General features: G+C 40.0%; 3 protein-coding genes and 1 long non-coding RNA gene across 5 annotated transcripts; 2 read left to right on the forward strand and 2 right to left on the reverse strand.

The window, feature by feature from the left end:
- Positions 1–1,280: 1,280 nt before the first annotated feature.
- On the reverse strand, positions 1,281–4,996 carry LOC113665864 (uncharacterized). Its single transcript, XM_027181596.2, has 3 exons — positions 4,407–4,996; positions 3,810–3,906; positions 1,281–2,189 (listed from the first exon to the last, which is right to left on the reverse strand). Exons 1-3 carry the CDS (start codon positions 4,567–4,569, stop codon positions 1,967–1,969), a joined length of 483 nt encoding a protein of 160 aa, XP_027037397.2. The 5' UTR covers positions 4,570–4,996; the 3' UTR covers positions 1,281–1,966.
- A 1,073-nt stretch (positions 4,997–6,069) lies between these two features.
- On the forward strand, positions 6,070–8,625 carry LOC113665980 (trace amine-associated receptor 2). The gene has a single exon (XM_027181727.2). The coding sequence runs from the start codon at positions 7,110–7,112 to the stop codon at positions 8,091–8,093; it is 984 nt and encodes a 327-aa protein (XP_027037528.2). The 5' UTR covers positions 6,070–7,109; the 3' UTR covers positions 8,094–8,625.
- Positions 8,626–8,870: 245 nt separating this feature from the next.
- LOC113665970 (DNA polymerase theta) lies at positions 8,871–20,668 on the reverse strand. The gene is made up of 14 exons (XM_027181717.2): positions 20,391–20,668; positions 19,586–19,995; positions 19,178–19,374; positions 18,932–19,080; positions 18,336–18,624; positions 17,611–18,228; positions 16,899–17,114; positions 16,145–16,404; positions 15,806–15,961; positions 12,575–15,358; positions 12,342–12,489; positions 11,886–12,046; positions 10,714–10,893; positions 8,871–10,296 (listed from the first exon to the last, which is right to left on the reverse strand). Exons 1-14 carry the CDS (start codon positions 20,517–20,519, stop codon positions 8,959–8,961), a joined length of 7,035 nt encoding a protein of 2,344 aa, XP_027037518.2. The 5' UTR covers positions 20,520–20,668; the 3' UTR covers positions 8,871–8,958.
- Positions 15,724–20,321, forward strand: LOC149041889 (uncharacterized). 2 transcript variants are annotated; one of them, XR_016179176.1, is made up of 3 exons: positions 15,798–15,933; positions 19,134–19,182; positions 19,263–20,321. It is a non-coding gene; the product is annotated as an uncharacterized LOC149041889 (long non-coding RNA). The 2 variants fall into 2 exon arrangements; XR_016179175.1 differs by lacking the exons at positions 19,134–19,182; positions 19,263–20,321 and adding an exon at positions 16,682–17,295 and having other exon boundaries at positions 15,724–15,933.
- Positions 20,669–20,727: the final 59 nt, after the last annotated feature.

Genomic DNA, 20,727 nt, shown 5'->3' on the forward strand with positions numbered 1-20,727 from the left:
AATGTAGCAAAGAAACAAAGTAACGTTGGAATAAGAAGGCATTACAATCGAAATGATCATGCTATTACATTTGACAAGGTGGATGATGTCATGTGTTTTAAACGTCTATCATTTTTGTTTCTGGTTCAAAAGAAAAGGTTGGAAGTAAATGTGGGTGAAAAGTGAAATTTACTGTCTTTCGTTGTAAATATTAGAAAATCAAGGCAATACTGTCTTAATGAAAACATTAACGATTCCCTCTTTATCAAATGAGACAAACGGGAACGAGTTTTGAGTGATATAACTAAGCCAAGCCTGCCACCGTCATTTTGGATCTCCGCCTGGGTAGATTTAGGTCACGTGCTAGGCAACGTATGATCAATAACAAGATAGAATTTCATTTCAGGCCTATTTATCAATTTTGTGGTGTGTAACTTTCGCATTTTAGTACGTTGTTTGTATGTTGAATCTTCAAATTGTCTTGAAACTTAAAAGAAAATTGTTCTTTAAAAATTCACTGAAAATCGGTAGCTAAAATTGTTTGTTTAGGTGTTATCTGATTTTCGTGTTAACTTGTTATTTCGTCAGTCGCCGGCATCTTTTGTTGCTTCTCACAGGAAAAACACACGCGACGAAACGTAATGATCAATTTTGTCCTCAATCTCACGCTATAACAGAAAAAGCTTTTGAACATCTGTAAACTCCGAGCGCTTCGCAGTAAGTGATATTTTCAATGAATCTTCGGATTGTTTTCAAGTTCAAGGACTGTAAATTACAATTTTATGAAAAACGAAGGTTGTTCTGTTATTTCAGTGTGAATCCTTGCATGCCTGCCAGTCGCTGGCGCCGCTTGTTGAAACTAAAACGAAAAAAAAAACTCTTTTAAGATTATCATTGGCTTCTTTTTCACCCCACCACTATTCTTAGCAACAAAGGTCGCCATTTCGTCTGTTTATTGCTCGCCAAAAACTATAAAATGCACTCAAAAGCCTAAAATCTAAAAAAAGTTTACAGGAATCGACCAATCGAGCGAGCGAGCGAATGCTATTCCCCACATCGTATCTATAACTCGCTCTTGCGCATGCGCGCAATTCACGAGTTAAAAAGGATTTCCCTTATTCTGTAAGAACCGCAAAACCCTCTCTCATCTTGACGTTTAATATAAAGACTTATCGAAGTGGACGTAAGGTTTGAAAACTAGGGAATATCGCTTGGGTGATATTACCCAGTTTTAGCAGGGGGGGGGATATTCGGTCACGTGCTTCATTTAGAGCAATAAAAAATATTTCATGGATCATAAGTATTATTAAGATAGTATTTAATTGCAGTTTGTATTCTTGAGCTTTGCTGAAAAGACCCATAAGTTATTCTGCATGAAACAAGTCTATTAAAGTGATTTCACCCCAATGGCTGCATTTATCAACTTTACCTCCATCGCCTTTTCAAGGAAAAAACGTGAGTAGCAATCACTTCACCTGATAGGCTTCTTTGGAATATACTAAAACAGTGGATAGCCCTGAAGGTGTGCTCTGATTTGTAACTCAAACTATAAATATCCTTTGCTATTCACCTCCAAGCAGTGTGCACAGGATTTTCACCCAAAAATATTGTAACCATTGCAAGAATAAATGAGTTAAAATCATCTTTTTGTACAACATTAGCTCACTGATTTAGTATATACTAAATCAACTATTCACCTCAGTGCTGATGGGTAGAAGTGAATATTTACCTCACCGCTTCACAGCTTGGTAAATTGCCACCTCCACTTCAGTGAATAGTTGTTAATTAGCATAACAATTTGAAAAAAATTATATGCACTTAAATCTCTACATTGCAAAATCATTAATAAATTTTCACTACAGATCATGCAATCCACTGAAACAGGAGGCGACATATTATGCACACCAACACTAATGACAGACAAAACTATATTAAAACTTAGTCAGGTTTGAGTTTTAGGAAGGAAAAGCGCTAAGTTACACTCCCTCTATTTTCCATTGTTAGCCTTTGCAGCAGCTGCCTCTGCATCTTCTTGTCTGAGCTTCTCATATCTTTGCACATTCACTTCATGTAATGATACCAATGTTTGCTCCTCTCTACCCTTCTGAGAACTTTTTATGATGTAAATACATGCTGTAAGAGTCAGAATAATCATGATTCCATTCACTCCAATGCGTCGTCTACTATTTGCTCTTTCCATGGTGGCTGCACTAAAAAATATGTAACAAAGGAATAATCACCAGCTGACCATAAACTCCTCTCACAATTGTTAAAAAGAGTGGTATGGTGTACCCTTAGATTACCAAGGATAATAAGACTTATTAATTCCACTCACTTCTTAAGTGGTGATCTGGTGTGTTCTTATGAAGAAGAGAGTGAGTGATACATTTGATACAGGATAGCAGGTAGCACATACAAGGTGTTCAGTATCCATTGATTATGACATCATTATAATCAGTTCAAGTCTCTTAACATTATAAAATATTCTTGCCATCCTCATCAGATTAAGCAACCAATGCAGACATTAAACATATTTTTAAATTAAAACAAGTCAAGGCTACAAGCAATGTTCTCCTTTTCAGGCAGTAACCGGTAACATTTATTGCCTGTACTACCTCTTATTACCATTAACAATTGATTGGAATTCTTGAAAACTCAACTTGTAAAAGGATTGCTTTACCGGTTTGAAAATTTATTTCACCGGTCATGCTCAAAATAAGGGAGAACACTGTACAAGTCAACACTTAACAAAGATTAAATCAGAGGATTCTCCATAACCACAGGTCTCTAAGATATATTGATCAACACAAGCATTTTCTTATTCTCAACTTTCCTTACAGTTTATCAAACATTTCTTACAGTCTTAGCTCTGAAAATTTGTCCTTTAAACCAATAGAGAGCCCCACTTGACATTTTATTTAATTCTCCTTTTCTGCTTATTTGACAGTTATTGCTAGAGCAAGGAAAAATTGCCTCTTAGTAACTCCTGGTTGAAAAATTGGCCTACAGTTTTAAGCGGATTTCTTACATACTTAAGGAAAGTTTTTGTGTAATAAATCAAACTATCATGCTTTTATCCTCCCATGTGGATTAAGTCAGTATAGGATGTAAAATACAACCAAAGCTATCTCCAATCTATCTATCTGCTGTAGGTATAAAGTTTTAATTCAGCAAGTATATATAACTTTTCATTTTAAACACTGAATTCTGCAAGAAACCCCCTGTACATTTTTAGGAGACAAAACTATCTTCTAAAGGTATTATAAAATTTACCATTTATTTCGACTAAATTTTACATCTAAACTACAAGTATTACAAGCACCTTATTTTTTTCTATTCCCAAAACCTAAATTTAGAGTTAAAAAAACAAAACAATTAAGGTGAGAAATTATAAATTCAGAGCCAAAATAAACCAATAAAGAAGTTTGTTTATCAATTTATTGCTCTTATAAAAGCAAAATTTTCAAGTGTGCAGAGTCACACTTCAAGAACTGAAAAGTGCCCAGTGATTAGTGCACAGAAAAAGCCATTGATTTCATAAGATCTTTGCTCAAGAATATTTCATGATGAGTCAAACAGAGACAACCAATACAAAGCCAAAATAAACCACCAAGAGAAGTTCACTTCCCTGTTTGTTGCTCTTTAAAAAGCAAAAATTTCGAGTTTACAGCATCATATTTCCAGAACTATATAGGGGCCAGTGATTAGTGCACAGGAAAAGCCAATGATTTCAAAAGATCATTGCTCAGGAGTATTTCATGATGAGTCAAACACAAAGACAACCAATACCTAACAGGTAGAAGAGGGGGTTCACAAAATCATTTACTCACGTTACTTCAGCTGGTATTGGTGGTTTCATGGTTCTTGTGGCAATCAAAGTCAATCTGTCAAAAGCTGATACATGATGCATCATGGGTATGCCACTCTCTGTAACATAATCAATAACAAAATTTGTTTTTGTTTCTTAAAGGTAGGGTGGTAGTGAGTTGTCACCCAATCAAAACCAAAACCAAGCAACAGGTCTGGGAAACAAAGGTTTTGTGTTCTCTTCACATTACTGCCAGAAATCAACCAATACAAAAAGAATGGTGACTCAGAGAAAACCTGCTATCCAATTGGCCTCGTGGAATGTGTCTAATATGAGAAGAAACTTACTGAGAAAAAAAAAAATTGGCCCACCAGAAAGAGAAATGTACTTGCTTAGGGTATGCAGACAGGTGTTTTCTTGAGTCCCAAAAAATTTGTCATCGCTGAAATTTCATTCAGTAGCATGTTAAGCTTAATTTAACTCTACATATTGATTGACAAGTATCAGTGTAGTCTTTAGCAGTAGTCACGAACATATTAAACAACAAAAGCTGAACGAGGTTGCCTCCTTGATTCCATTTTTGTTCATATTCTCTAAGCATGATCTACCTCACTTTTACCTGATGACGAACTGCTCATTCGCTTTTCCACATGACAAGAAACACGACCAAACGTTCGTGGCCTCGCATTCGTCGCGTAATGACTTCGCGCTGGGGCTGCAGCAACTCGAGATGCCACTCCTCGGAGTAAAGAGGAAAATGAACCTAAACCTCTTGAAATCATAATTCGTAACAAACTAAGGTGATTTTTCGTTGATATAACCGTCTACAATCGAGATATAATGTCAGTAAATGATTGAAGTGGGATGCATCGCCTCGTTCTCATGACATTGCATGACGTCACAAGTGTGCACAACTGTGACTAAAATCACGTACAATGTACCAGAGCTTCATGGATACGATATTATCTTTTTTGTATTTAAAACGACATAGTTCTACTCGATATCATGGAAGCTCGGCAGCTCCACTTCCGAGAAATTTGTTTCTGTTAGTTTACAACTATTTTCTTTTGGTATTCTCAATTTTTAGGTGGCCATATCCACATTTCGTGCGACATTTTCGTCCCGTAACTGACTGCAACAATGACCAAAAATTTATTGGATATCCTATGACACGAAAGACTTACACGAGTCGGAATTATCCAATTACTCGTGGGGTGATTGAGGCAGCTAAATATATTGTGTTGTCGTCAATGATAATGCAACCGGCATACGAGGGCTTGACGATCACGAAGTCAGTACGTTACACAAGTTATTGGAAAACGTAACTGTAGGAAAATCAATTTGGTACATTATTCATACAATGTATTTGGCTTAACTGCTGGGAGCCAAAAGTATTGCGTGAAGACAGTAGATGGATTCTTTGGCCATTATCATCGTCATTATCATGAGTTTCATTGTTATTATCATTATCATGGTTATTTTTATTACTGTTGGTTCAGTTAGTATTAGACGCTAGATTACATTTTACAGAACGGGTTCTTGACAGTAGGTGGTTATGTGATTTAACATTGAATTTCTCCTCCACGAGCTCGAGTTCGTAGACTAACGTCCAAGGAGATAGTAATTTTTCCCCCTCTTTATCACTTTGAACCAACTAAAAGGAGATGGCTAAGAACACGTCGACTGTCCTAAGTTGATAGATCTACTCATGCTGAAGTTTAACTGAAACGTCTTTGATGGAGTAGGAAACCGGAAGTATATGTGACGTAAGGACATTCAGCATTCCGGATACAAGTGAAGCTTAGAGAAATGTTACTTTAAAATCGACCAAATAGACGGTATGGTTTCTGTCATGAAGACTTGAAGACTGGGAGTGCGTAATGCAAGTCGATTTATAACAGTCTGCAGGATCGGCAAAATCAAAGAACTCTAGTTTAGACCCCCTCCCCTCCCTCCCCTCCCTCCCCTCCCGCCCTGCTCCCCAATTCAGTCCTAAGAAAGAGATCTTACTTTGCCCCAATTCCTCAGGCGCAAGTCATCTGTCATTGTTACTTGCCTCCCAAACAGAGATTTTGTTCAGCCTTCCGCTAGAAATTGGCTGTCGTTTCCAATTAAAACTCGCAATAACCTAAAAACCTCTTTTTGTTCATTTTTTCATTTCGCATGAAAAGAGAAGATTGAAGTAAGAAGGGTAATGCGTGATATAATTTTTTCCGGGTCACGTTTTTGTTTTCATGGCAACAGAAAATTAAAAAAATCAGTTAGAAATTGTTTACTTTTTACAGACTACGTCAATTTATTTTAAAAAATTACGAAACTTTCACACCCACGTTGTTTGCAATCATTGCGAACCTTTCTACTCGAATGATAAAAAGAACTGCACAACAGTCAAACGTTAATTAAACAAGTATGAAGCCTATCGACTTCCATCCCTTTCAAAGTCGTTAGGATAAAAACACACAAGGAAAAATAACTTTCCGGTGCAATATTCGCACGTCGTCAAGTAAAATAAATTCTTAAGGCAGCTGGAAGATACTTTACCTTGAAGCAATTTATAACATAATTGAGTACTAGCAGCACATATTTTGGTGTTCATAATCTGAGTCAAGCTTCACAAAAGTATCCGATAAAACCAAAGAACCTATATACAATTTTGGTATAAGAGAGCTGATGAGCACGAGTCACCGACAGAATTTCATTACACATTTTGCAAATTCAAACTATCAGAGTGTGTTTACTTTGAATTCCATGAATTGAGAAAGTTTACCTGATTATCAATTAGTTTGAAGGACAGCTGCCATGCCATTTAAGGTAGCTTTCATTGTGGTATCCTTTATGTCTTTAATTTTACTACGGAAAGCTGTTATTGGATGAGAAAAAAACGTGTTAATTGATCCTTTTTGCGAAATATCGAAAAAGAAAATCATCACTGAACATCATGGTAACTAAGGAGGAGTTTTCCTTTTATGATATCAGTTTGGGAGCCAGGGTTTTTTTTCTTGCACTTTGATAATCACAATATTTCCTTCTGATGCCCTGGAGGAACGTGAAAATCAACCCAAGTCTGAAATGTTCTTGATCACGACAGGTGCGAAATTCACATATGCGGTAATATATGCATCGGGGCATGGCGAAAAACGCATGTAATAACTAGATAGCTGCCATATTTTCTCTCATTTGAGCTTATAACGGGAAATCACTGGTTTGTTGCACACACTGAAGTCCGAACCAGAGAGATAACGTGCGTTTAAGAAAAAAAAACTGAATTTGACGAACTACGTCGATCGATGAAAAAACTAATTTTCTTCCACTTCGTTAAAAAATGAACGAAACCTTGGGCAATATAAATGGCACCTCTTGGCAAACAGTTTTTATCTTCTGCTGGTTTGGTTCAATGAGCTTAATCATTGCTATTTTGAACACTGCAATTTGCACCTTGCTTTGGACGCAAAAGCGACTTCACAACATCAGCAACTTGTTCTTTGTCAACTTGGCCGTTGCAGATATTTTGGTCGGCTTCGTGGCGATACCATGGAAGATGTTGTACTTTGGAGTGTCACCCGTACCTCAGTGGCTTACAGCAGTTGTCACGGCCGTAGATTATGTATTAAGCTTATCTTTCCTCAGCATTTGTGCCCTAACCTACGACAGATATCAAGCAATTCTCCATCCACTAACATACTGCATTAAAATGGGCGTCACAAAAGTGTGCAAAGTTCTGTTTTTAGTTTGGATTCTACCAGGAATGAACTTTCTAAAGCTAATTTGGATGCTGTCACCAGAAATCTCCTTTCAGCCCTTGAACGGCACTTTTGATGCATTTCTTTTTTCTTTCTTACTAACAGCAACTGGAGGAGTTATTTTTGCTTATGTTCGAATTTCTTGCGCGGCCACAATGCAGGAAAACCGAGTGCGGAAATTAAACGTCCATGCCTCGAGAAATCAACGATTAAAGTTTAGCAAAGCAATAAGGTCCTGCCTCGGTGTTACAATCTGTTTCGCGTGTTGTTGGTTGCCACGAGGAACCTACTTGATTGCAAGAAGTTCTCAGTTTTCTACGTCTTACGAAGAATACGATCTGATTACATTTGGCCTGATGTCTTTATCGCCAGTTTTAAATCCAATCATTTATTCCATCTTCAACCGCGACATTAGAAGAACGTTAGAGGTACTTTGGAACAGATGCCAAGAAAAATCGAGATTGCAGAACCAAAAGTTTGGAAGTTCTCACGCTAGTTCATCACGGACAGTCAACACGATCACCCGCAGTGAACACATTGAACTGTCAAGAAATGCAAATTTGTAGTATCATGCAATTTAAAGAGGGCTACTTGTTCCTTAATTTCAAAATATAAAGAGTTAAAGATGACCATCGAATTAATCTCCGCGTTCTACTGGAGACAAAAGGGATGGTACGTCAGCAATTTTAGGGCAAAAACGGAGAATCAAAGTAGACCAAAAGTTGGTACTAAGAATATCACAGGATTGATGCGGCCGTTTGAAAGCCTTTCTACAAGCCATAATGAAGGAACCTATAACTCCTCTAGCAGGTCATTCTGTAACGCGTTGGTTTAGAAGGTTACGCTAACGCGGTAAAAGTTGACTCAAACCAACCAACGTTAAAATAAGCTTTGAAAACATCGCATGCCAACTAATATGTTTGAACTCCAGAGACTGTCGTCCAGCCATGTAGCAAAGAGAAGTTACCCGCTATGAAGCACGGTTAGGGTATTCTTTTATCAGGAACAATGAATAATTTTCACTTTCATTGAATAAGAAATTAAAGTCGCCTCCGGGTCAATCGAAAAACACCCCAATAAATATGATAAAAAGCTGTTTACTATTTGTTGATGTTTCGGCTAAATATTTCACCGTGTGTAATGAATTCATCACAATTTGCGCGAAAGCAAAGAAATCCTTAAAGAGCGTAATACACTGAGTTTCAAGGAAAATTACCTGTCCAACGAGTCTTTGTGCGACTTTCTGTTTCGGTCAACGTGGAAATAAGCTCGTTAAAATTCTTAATCTATTTTCATCTGTCCGCCCCATCAGGGGTAAAATAAATTCATATTTCGCTCAATTACTGGAAAACAAATATGTTTGCACCTTACAAAAATTTGGTGTTACAATTCTCATTTTGAACTCTTATGACGTTGTGAAATTTTTACAAGTTACAATTCAAACTCCGCCATGTTTCCCCAAGAAGGACCCGCCTTCATCTTAACAGGCAGAATAACAGAAAGCCTCATAGCGCTCTCCATTTCTGTTTTAACAATTTGTGCCACTTTTCTTAAATCACTCTGTGACACCTCAAATATCAGTTCATCATGAAGTTGCAAAACAAAATATCCACCAATAGGTGTTGGCAAATCACACCTTGAACGCCTTCCCTGGTTTTTTCTAGGATGAAAATCCGGAAGGGAGTGTCTGTGCGTCATGACACATGACGGAAATTCCTCGGTCAACTTCTTATCAATATTGATCATGGCTATCTTTACCAAGTCTGACGCTGAACCTTGTACCGTGGTGTTTACAGCTTGTCTAGCTGCTTGGCTCTGCGCATGCACGTTTGGTGAGTTTATCGCCGAAAGAAACCGTTTCCTTCCTGTTACTGTTTTCACAAAGCCTTGCTTTTTGCACTGCTCTACCGTATCTTTCAAATACTTTTTCACTCCAATGTAACGAGAAGTGAACTTGTCGATGAACAAAGCAGCTTCTTCGTCAGTAAAACCAAGCTGTTCTCCGAGGGCTTTGGCGCCGATGCCATAAATGATGCCATAACATACCTGTTTGGCGTGTTGCCGCTGTTCATCTTTGATAGATTCCGCTGGAACTTGATAAAGTTCACCCGCGATCATTCTGAACACGTCTCCTCCTCCATTTAGAATTTTGATGAGTCGACTGTCCTTAGAGAGGTGAGCTATGAGCCTCAGCTCCAGCTGAGAATAGTCAGCGGCAAAAAGAAGGCCACTTTCAAAGGGTATAAAGGCATTTCGCATGCTCACTGAGAACTTAGGAGTAGTTAATTCGGTCCCAAGCTTAACATTCATCGCATTGTGTCGACTCACTCCTCTTTTGCCTCGATGGGAAGAATTCCTTTGGTCCCCGGCTCCAGGAGGAGGACTCTCGGCAATGGATGTCGGCAATACGACATCAAAATCTTTTGGAACATTTTGCAAATTTGGTTCCACAAAAGAAACTCGCCCAGTTGCAGTATGTGTTTGACTAATTGAGTAAATTCGTGACATTTTAAGCCTCGTATGCAAGCATTTCTCCTTTTGTAATGGAAAAATAACCTTTGTTAGGGCCGCGTTTATCCTGCGCCATTCTGTGATAAGTCCTGGTAGCGGATGCAGTGGTTTGAGTCTTTCTAACACGTCTTTATTAGTGCTAAGATGTTTGCTACCACGTGACCTTCCACGTCGGGTCACTCCCAAAGTCTTACGCTTGGTGACCTGGCCATCTTCAGAGTTTCCGTCATGAGGAAGCTTGAGCTCCACAAAAAGGACCTAAATGGGAGGAAAGGGAAGGGATGTGCGAAAAACGGTTTTTTCAGTGCAGAGAATTATTACTGGACTGCCAAACACTACATAGTAAAACAATTTAGCCAAGATAATTCCGACAAATTTACTTTACAAGACGAATTCTGCAATAGTCAGGTGGAATGCAATCTAGAATAAATTGCTTAACAAATTGGGCATTACAGCATGATCAAAGCAAACTAATTTTTCCCTGTGTAGAAATATGGTTTAAAAAGTTGAACGAAGGAGAATAAGGATCCATAAGTCACCTAAGCTATCTTCTCGATGCACTTAGGGAAGACGAGAGATTATAAGAAGTCATTAACGCCATTATCAAATTGATCAACCAAACTTTAAGATACCTAAATTCATTTCATTTAAAAAGATGATTTACATGTGTCACACCTGCGCTACATCTTCACGACTGGTCAGTGAGAAGCTGTGATTGGCCAGTCGGTAGGCTTCTTCCTCCAGAGTACGAAGCTTGGCTTGTAGAATGTTCTTCAGATGTTCACTTTCGGTATCAGAGAATCCCACACCATTTAACTCCATACGCGCCAAACACAATACGGATGGCATCTCTACCTACGATGGTTAAAACATTTCACATCAAACGTTTCCCATAGGATAAAATTTCTCCCAAATTGAGCGGGGAATGTTAAAACTTGAAGGAGGAGAACTTGTGATGTAGATAGATAGATAGATAGATAAAACTTTATTTTAACACGATAAATATTTAAAGCCAGAGGCTTGTGGGGTCGTGTTACCACAATATTAATATAACATAAATAACATTAATAGACTATAATATGAATAAATTTATCTAAAAATACATAAAAAATAACACTTATATATATATACATATATATAAGTCTACCTTGGCATAAAGTGCTCAATGCTGTGGTAGCAGAGCTGAGTATATATAAGTGAAAGAATCAAAGAGGAACAGAACTTTCTAGTTCTGTCTGACCAGCGTTTAGGCGCGAAACTCAGAGTAACAGAGAATCGATGCGTCCTCTTTGATTCTTTCACTAATATATATATATATATATATATATATATATATATATATATATATATATATTTATATTTATATAGGAAGTCTGCAAGTCGATTTTCGCGTGGAACAGTGCTCAATACGTTGAAGCAGAGCAGAATAAATAATATGAGAGGAAAAAAGGACGCAACTACATTTCCCGACAAGCCTGTTTCGTGAATCGCTTCGCGAAACAGGCTTGTCGGGAAATGTAGTTGCGTCCTTTTTTCCTCTCATAATATATATTTCTATATGTATATATATATATATATGTATGCATATACTCTACCTTCACTCTACCTATGTGTTGACATTACACGCGGATTTTCTGCACTTCTGTGATAGTCCAAGTCAGCCAAAAAAGCGTGCACAGCTTCGGGCCTCTTTAAGCGCCGCCTACTTTGCATGTTACGAGATGGTATTCTCTTCATCTTTGCAATCAACCTCATAGCTTCTCCCGAAGTGAATGTCAAACTCACAAGCGAAGGCTTAGAATTCCGAAGTTAATTTTAAAATTTCAAGTAGTTTCAGTAAAGCAAACCTTGGTGAAAGCTTGCACGAGGTCTTCAGACTCCAGCAAGGTTCTCAGCTTTGCCATCAATGAAAGAACTAAAACAGTCTCGACGCAGGCTCTCACTCTACCGCTCTGCTGACATTGATATGCTAAAGCCAGACCTCCTGTACCCAGTCCACCTCCGGTACCTGAAAGTGAAATTATTCCCGTGTAGTCATATGTGGTCAACAAATTAGCGAAGAAATGCCCTCTTTCGCATCAAGTTAGAATGGTATTGGAAGACTCAAAATGTACTAAAAAAACCTTGAATTCTTGATCTCACGAAGTTTTTCATTTTCTTGTGGATATTAGTCTCCTTCGCAGCCGTTACTTGGTCTCATCACGCAACACTTGCAGTGGAGAGAGCGTACTGTTGGACAAGAGCAAATAACGGCGGTAAAGGAGACTATGCAGGGCTGGAAGCGAAAAGAAACGTAATATAACCTTCGAGTAAGGAAGCTTCTTCCGGTAAGTGCTGTCCCACAAGCTGGTGAAGGTTCTTTTCCTTGGCTCCAGGATCCAAAAGCCAACTCGCCACCTTTGGATCGTCTGCTGGTCCACTGAGAGAGATGCCAGTAGACTGAGCAAATATCTGCAGCAAAACGATCCATCAACTGAAGAGGCAATACAGTAGTCACTGTAAAACTAGTATTCTTACATTAAATATCCATTCTCACCTTAAAGTGTTCCTTGACATTGAAGCATACCATGCTGCTTCCTCTTTCTGTCAGTAACTTAATGGTACTCTTTACTTCATTTACACGACGAGAAAGCGTGAGGTTATAATCCACCGCTGACTCGGCCTGACTGTCATCCACTCGATTGCGCGACGACTGAGCATGTTCCAGAAATGAAATGTAATAAGCATCTTTATCGCCCCAGCTCACTGCGACTCCGACCACGCTCTTGTCCTCTCCTTCAATTATAAGGCCTCTTGACGTTTGGGCGTTGCTGAATCGTGCTCCTATCTTAGGATTTTTATCTAAGGAGCGTTCACAAGCCACAGCCAACGAAAAACGAGTTTGACTGCGCCATTCTTTCAGAAACATAGCAAACACTTGCTCATGTCCCGTGACGTCAATAATAACAAGTCCTTCATCTGGGGTAGAGGAATTCGGTGTTCTTCGTGGGGATGGACGCTTTCGTGTTGACAATGGAGTTGCAGAGGTTTTTGTTTTAAAATTATCCTGGGATGGCATTTGCTCCCTTGGAGGTGTAGAAGGAATGACTTCGTAATCTGCTGTCTCATTTCCTTCAGTTTCACCAGCAGCTAACAGTTCATACGGTGAAATCTTCTTAGCAGGCGACTTTTGATCGCCACCGAAGGATGAATCAGTACATTCAGAATTCTTGATTTTAGTAAAATAAGACCCATTCTGTTGTACCTGAGGCAAGTGCTGCAAGGCGCAGGTTTCCGCATGTTTCCGAAGTTCTTTCCCCTCAGCTTCTTTCGCCATTAACTCTGCAATAGCCAAAGTAGACAGATCAGAATCCAGGCAACCGTCACTGGCCGACAGACGAAGTGAAAATGAACTTGCGGCGCCAGTTGAACTTCTAGCATCTGCTACTGAGCATTCGGGTGACTTAAGAGCTCGAGAAGCTAATGATGACAACATCTCCGGGCTTCGTTCGGCATCAAATTCTCCCGATAACGAATGACGCAATGGGATGTCATATTCACCAATAACATCTTGACTCTTAAGCTCAGCCAAACTGTCGGTCTGATCTGTCAGAGCATTGGAAATCTCATCACAAACAACTTCACATTCTCTCTTCGCAGGAATTAAATCTTGTGACAACTTCATGTCAAGTGGGTATGACTTTACAGATCTTTCTTCAACCATGGCGTCACACTCCATAAGACAGGTGTCACTCAAACTACATGTTAAAGCCTGAGAATCTGACACAATATCAGTGTCACTGTTAGGAGCATTGCCGGGGTTCTGCTTTACGGCCCGTTCTTCTCCCTCTAATGGCTCAGAGTACAGCTCTAATGAAACCGACTTATCGTCACTGCAAACCTTACAATCACCGGAAACTTCCAAAGCAGAGAAGCCTTTTCTTGACTGTTCTGCGTGAATCCCTTCCGTTAAAATGACTTTTGGAATATTCGTAACTGTTGTTTCTTTTTTCTGTAACTTTTCTTGTGGCTCAGGAATTTCAGGAATCGGTGAACGGCGTTTGCTCCTAAGACGAGGAAGAACTGTTCCACCGCCACATAAAGGAATCTTGGAGGTGGAAGTGCAAGAGACAGCCACAACAGGTTCAGGATCCTTTGAGGAGGCTAACACTTCTGAACAAGCATGAACAAGAGAGCTAGTATTTTCGGTCTTTTCTGAGTCAATGCGGCCTTTTCCATGGATCTTTAAGGGTCCTATATTAACGAAACGTGCCGGCTTTAAAAAATCTACGAACACTTTATTGGGTACTTCATCTTTTCTTGACCTTGGTCCACTTTCCTGACAATTCAACCTGACCTGACTACTTTCCACTGTCTCGTCGTAAGCACGTTGTTGAGGTCTATCGCTTGAATTAACACGAAGAACAGCATCATTAGTCTTTGGAATTTGTTCTATAACTGGTCTGGTACGAGATTTACTCTTTGCGACACTTCCCGATTTCACCCCAGCAAACTTTGGAAAAACTTCTTTCGACCCGGAGACATTTACTTCCCCCTGATAGACACGTTCGCCAAGATTATCTGTAGCCTCAGGAGGCTTCCAATGAATTCCAAGTTGTGCCACATCAGATTGCAACAGCTTTTGGGCTTCACTTACGATGAGCTTTGCTGCCGCTCCTTCAGTGAGCCCTCGTCTTCCTGCAACCCAAAACACGCGCGCCTCACGACGCTCGCGTACCTCGGTTTCAGTCTCCTCCCCTCGCCTACGGCTACTGACGAATGGCGCAGCATTATGTAATATGTTCTCAATTTCTGGTGGAGGGGCTGTTGCAACGGAAGCGACAGTATGGTAGCCAGCGTTATACAACATACGTGCACGTGCAGCATTTAAGAGGGATATTCGAACCAAGTCGCAGAGCTCTCTTTCAACACCAAAGGACAGACGGCTTTGGAATTGAGACAAAAGAAGCGCAATGTTAGTCCAGCCGAGCTTCTCGCAAAACACTGTAACCATTCCCGCGAACGTTGCGGCAGAACCTTGCAATGACTGCAGCATGCCTCGATTTGCTCCATACCGTCTGGCAACAACATTGAGGGGTACCTCATGTACGAGGTCTTGAAGTGCCAATGAAGCAAAGAATCTACGATGCACGGCGAGAGATCGCTGCTGCTGCTCCGTACGTGTCGGAGTACGGCCGCGCACGGCACAGGCAAGGAAACCTTCCTCAATTCCCACCAGCTCTGCCACGCGGCGCACGCTCGCAGGAAGGCGCTCAAAGATTCTTAGGTACTGGTACCAGTCTATGCTGGGCCACTGATCTTGTATGTAGATTGGAGTCACCTGTCATCAAAACGTATTGTAAATCAACAAGTGTTGACGCATTATAGTGACCAACACTGGACCATTATGACGGACATATATTGGGACATAATTGTCAGGCATTTCTGTATTGCCTAGCATGACAACTGAAAGGATTAAGTTAAACACCTAAGGTCGCACTTTAAGGTCGTAAGATCCCAGCAAGTAACATGTACGTTTTACATTGAAATCTGCCAACCTTAAGAAATAGATAGATCTTCAAAGAGGAAACATACAGAATGATTCGGATGGAAAGCGAGGGGGGAAGGAATTCAATCAGGAAATGTTTGTGGTGATTTAGCAGTGTACTCAAGCGCCAACTAACCAGAATGCTCATAAAAAATTTAGTGCTTTAGTCATGAGAAATTGGTCGATCGAGAGACTGCTGATACAAACGCCCATGTAATCAAGTCTTTAGTTTTTACTCGCCTGGTATATCACGTGAAGTTCACTTTCGAGCACAAAACACTTTCGTGCTTTCTGTACTTCAGCAAATACATCAAGTGCCTCGTCAGGAGAGAGAGCAGAAGATAATGTGGCCACGCCAAGTTGAGTTGGTACGTATTTCAATCCGTCTGTCTGTATCTAGAATACAAAAATCTGATATCAGTGGAACTCTTAAAAATCTCTCACGTTTGTCTGTACCAGCTAGTTAAGATCCAACCTGTTTTTATGAAGAGACATTTTCTAGTTATTCAAGGAGAAATTTACTTTAAAATAAGGTCGAGTAGAAAAGTCTTTAATTACAATATTTCTCTTCCAACTTACTTCCTCTGCCCCGATGTCGTTCTCTTTGTTTTCATCTGTCTTCTTATCGTCACATCTTTGCAAACGAACAAATTCGTTTTCTACCAAAAACTTCACGGTGTTCTTGATAATTGTGTCTGTATCGTTTGCTTCTTGTTGCGAGGAAACTGAGGCAAAGAATGTACAGGCCGCGTAACGTTCTACATCCGAAGGCCTTGTAGCCACTCCACTAGCGATGACCTCAAGTAGCGCACGTTTCATTCCACTATTGTCTCCTTGACCTGAAAGAAAATGAAAAACCTAATCATGAAGAAAACTCGAGTTTACGGAGAATTGATGTACTGTATTCAACGCGACAACTGGTTGCTCCAAGGGCTACTTAACGCTTCAGCAAATAGCACGACAAACCTAACTTTAATTTAACTCAACTTTCAGTTAACTTTCAAATTTCCTTTGACTTGCGGATTGAAAATTAGATGAAGCCATGATCCTCGCAGGTGAACTGCAACCTGACATTAGAATCTATATGGGCTTAAAAACATTCTTCCCTCTCCGCAGCGAGACATTTACCAAGTTCTTTTCATGGAACCTGCAAACTCATCGCGTTCACTCCATGGGAGAAACGAATCTCAAGAGCCTTTACAAACTCCGGTAGAGTATTCTGGAACAAGTAGTTGATCTGAATAAGATGTACAGACACTCGTGCAGAAAAAACTCAGTTAAGAAGAGTTTTTACTCAACAGAGTTAGGAAGAATTATCAAATAGTGTACATACCAAGCAAGCAGCTCTCCACAGCTTTCAGTCGAGAGTTCAGAAGCGAAGAACCTTTTTGTCGTTCACTGGGTTTACAAATCAGAATACTCTCACCCAAGGCATCGACCCCTTTGCGACCTGCGCGGCCAGCCATCTGTTTGTAGACCAATGCATCCACCAACTTCCCATGAAACATTGGGGTACGAATGATTACACGACGGGCAGGAAGATTCACGCCTAGTAATTATTACATATTAAAAACCTGTTTAGCAGACCTTTGCAATAGCAGAGTCATACATTAGATTTGTCACTCATCTAACAATATGTAGCACAGCCTACTCCGCAAGACATCTTGCACCGCTTATTGACTAAAATTGTTGATAATTTCTAAATGAAAAATTGCGTCGGAATGCAAAAATCTTGATAATTTGTGCAAAAAAATACTCTTTGTGCGACAACAAACATACTTCAACTTAAATATTTTGGTTTTATCAAATAAGTTGATAATGTGAATTGGCCATCGAGCGAGATTCTAAAGCTGACATTTCGAGCGTTAGCCCTTCGTCAGAGCGCAACGCTCGAACCATCAGCTTCGGAATCTCTCTACGGTGGGAATTTCGCGTTATCAACCCGTTTTGTGAAACCATATTGTCTTGCAATACCCTCCCCCACCCCCCACCAACGCAATACCACAGTTTCTCTATGAACTCGCCCCCTTTAAACTTCGACCTACCTGAAGACAATGTGGACGTGGCCACAAGTGCGCGAATGGAACCCTGCCTAAAGGCCCCCTCAATAATGTCCCTCTCGTCAAATGTGAGCCCTGCATGATGAAATGCTACTGCATGAGGCACTATACGAGAGAGCACCGAGTCCAGCCCTACTTGTGTGCGTTTCAGCTGCTCTACAACCTCCTTTAGTGCAGTGTAATCAAATTTTAAAAGCGTTGAAGCTTTGACAAACCCACTACTTTGGACGGTATTGCTATTTTGTTCTTTCAGAGCCAAATTTCCGATCTCCGCAAAATGCTTAGCGATATTCTCGGCCAGTTTTTCACACCAGTTCTTTGTCGGGCAAAATACTAAGACCGAGTGACCTTCAGTGATAGTCTCTTTACACAGTGGTATCACGTGCTCCTCATCTCCGCTGACCGTAACCCCACTGATTTCTCGGATCTTTGTCAAGCTTGCGTTATAGAGTGTGGGGCCTACTTTCACCATTTCTGTTAGGGGAACTGGTCTGTGGTCTATGAAGTACAGGTCAGCGGATAGCCACTTGGCGAGCATGTCTAAATTGGGTAAAGTCGCACTCATACCGACTATTTGTATTGGTGGCAACGTTTCCTCGCCTCCTAAAAATTTTGAGAGAGATGGATGACGTCATTATCATGATTATGGCTCAAACGTGTGAAATATGACGGGTGGAGAAAAAGATGAATGCCAAGTAATCATCACTTACTCTTTTCATCATTGACTCCATTTTGTCCTCTGCATCCAGAGATGTAACGTATTTTAGTCAAGCACAGTTCCAGTAAATATCCTCTATGAGGGTCGCCGATCATATGCATCTCATCAATAACAACAATCCCGAGAGATGAAAGAGCTTTATTTTCCTCCAGCAAGCGGTTTAATAGACTGTTTGCCTTCTCTATCGTGCATACCGCAATGTCTACTGAGACAAAGCCCCTAGCTGGGGCGTGGCTCCCCATGTACCCCTCCACACGAACCCCTGACTCCTGATATAAACGCTGACAGAAAAAATGTGTTTGACCTTACAATGACATGAGCTTAACAAGTAAAAAGGAAATGGAGAAAACATGTTTCAAGTTCGGAAACTGGTAGTGAAAAGTCACGTTTCAAAACTGTTTACGAGAGGAGTATTTTTTCTGTCTTGTCACTGTCATCTTTAGTGCTTTATGTCAGTTCTTGTCGCTTCTTCATATAATAACAGAAATGCGTGTCATCCCATTGGTCAAGGATAACGTAGTTGTAACTTGTTGCAAGAGAATAATTGTTAGGTAATGATTAAACAGGTGACAACTTGAGAAAACTTACTTGGAGGTAAAACATTTTTTCACGTGCCACACTAATAAATGGGAGAATGAAAAGAGCCTTCCTTTTTGTCTCAAGAACTCGTTTTAACATCAGCAGCTCTGCAACCATTGTCTTCCCAGCACTTGTCGGAGCTGAGTACACCAAGTTTCCTTCAAAAAAATATGAGCATAATGATGAAACGTGATCTTTTGTTGTGTAACAGGTCAGTCATAGGGAGAAGAAGTCATTACAGTTGTACCAACTTACCTCCTGTGAGTACCTTTCCTGTGCGAAGACACGCTGACTGCCATTCAAACATATGAGTGATTCCAAGCTCTTTGTACCTCCTCAGTATCTCTTGAGGAAGACCCCAGGAAGAAAGCTCCAAGGGGTTTGCAGAGGCACTCACATCAAGGTCCATGATGCTCCTACTGTGAGACTCTGAGTGGCCCATTGAGACATGGCTGAAGTAAACAGACAAACAAACAGCTTCACTTTCAAGAATGGTGGCCAGTCTAAGATTTCAAAGTAAATCCTAGTCCATAGTAACACTTGTATGACAGAATTATTAACCCACATACTCACTTTCTTAAAGTGAGTTTTTTTCCTATCTTTTTTTATTTGTACTGAAAAAATGGTTGTATAAAGTACTCTGTACTGTAAACATAATCAAACCTTATTTTCCTTCCTTGAGATGCATTGCAGTTTACAAAATCATCAAAAGAACCTCTGACAGGTGAAAACACAGGTGAATGAGCAAAAGAAAATCGTGGCATGTGCTCCAAGTCTTCAATTGGTGTAGAGATTCTCTCCCTGGTAGGTCCAAACCATTTCCCATCAGATTCATTTCTTTTGCCACTTCCCAGCTGAGGAGTGGAGAAGTGCATAGTCCCTCGTGGTGTAACCTTTCCTTGCATAGTATCTTTAGAAGGGATTGTGAAGGGAGACCGAGGAACAGGGCTACATTGGATATGTTGCTCAACAATTTTATCAAATTGTGATAAATCTGCAGCATCAAATTCAAATCCAAATGACATGTTCAAGGAAGTACATGGTGATAGGGCTGAAGCCATATACCTATCAACCTAAAATAGTGAAACATTTATACTTGTTAGTACAATTTCTTTCTGACAACATCGAGAAGGAACAGGCATAAATCACCTTTTTTTCACTCCCTCTTTAAAGGCTTCCATGATTTAGATGATTTCCATTAGAGCTGAATATCAGCGGTTACTACAAGAATTGTGTCAAGAGGGTTGGTACAAAAATATCTGAAAACAATTCGTTTAATGATTAATCTCACATGCATGGCGGATCTACTTGATGTCTTTCAGGATAATCTGCTCAAAAACTCCAAATGCTGGAAATGTGAAAAGCAACACAAATAAAAGATTACACCTACACGGTGCAAGTGACTCCACGTTCTTACTCATACAGTAATTTGATCCACACTTAGAACAAAGAAATAAGCCGCCCTTACCTTATTACAGTTGTCGTTATTGTCTTTAACGTTGTTGATTTCATTTCCGTTAGGTTCCCTTTGTTTCAGAGGGTGTTGATTTCGTTCTGACGTTCTTCTCTGCTTCCAAGTTTGCGATAGCCGCCTCATTTTCGAGAGAGGAAATTTACCCGATGTTTTAATTCATCCGGAGAAGTGACATCAAGCTTCAACCAAGTCGAGAAATGGTGATACTTTTCCGAATGAAGGTCATTCATTACTCGATCTGTTGGACGCCATGTTTATTTATTTGAACATGCCGCGTAGGTCGGAAAACGTGAGAACCTGGTTAAGAGTCAAACTAAGCCTGCGATCTATA

The sequence above is a fragment of the Pocillopora damicornis genome, chromosome 8 (assembly GCF_964200805.1).
Source record: "Pocillopora damicornis chromosome 8, jaPocDami1.2, whole genome shotgun sequence".
Classification (NCBI taxonomy): domain Eukaryota; kingdom Metazoa; phylum Cnidaria; class Anthozoa; order Scleractinia; family Pocilloporidae; genus Pocillopora; species Pocillopora damicornis.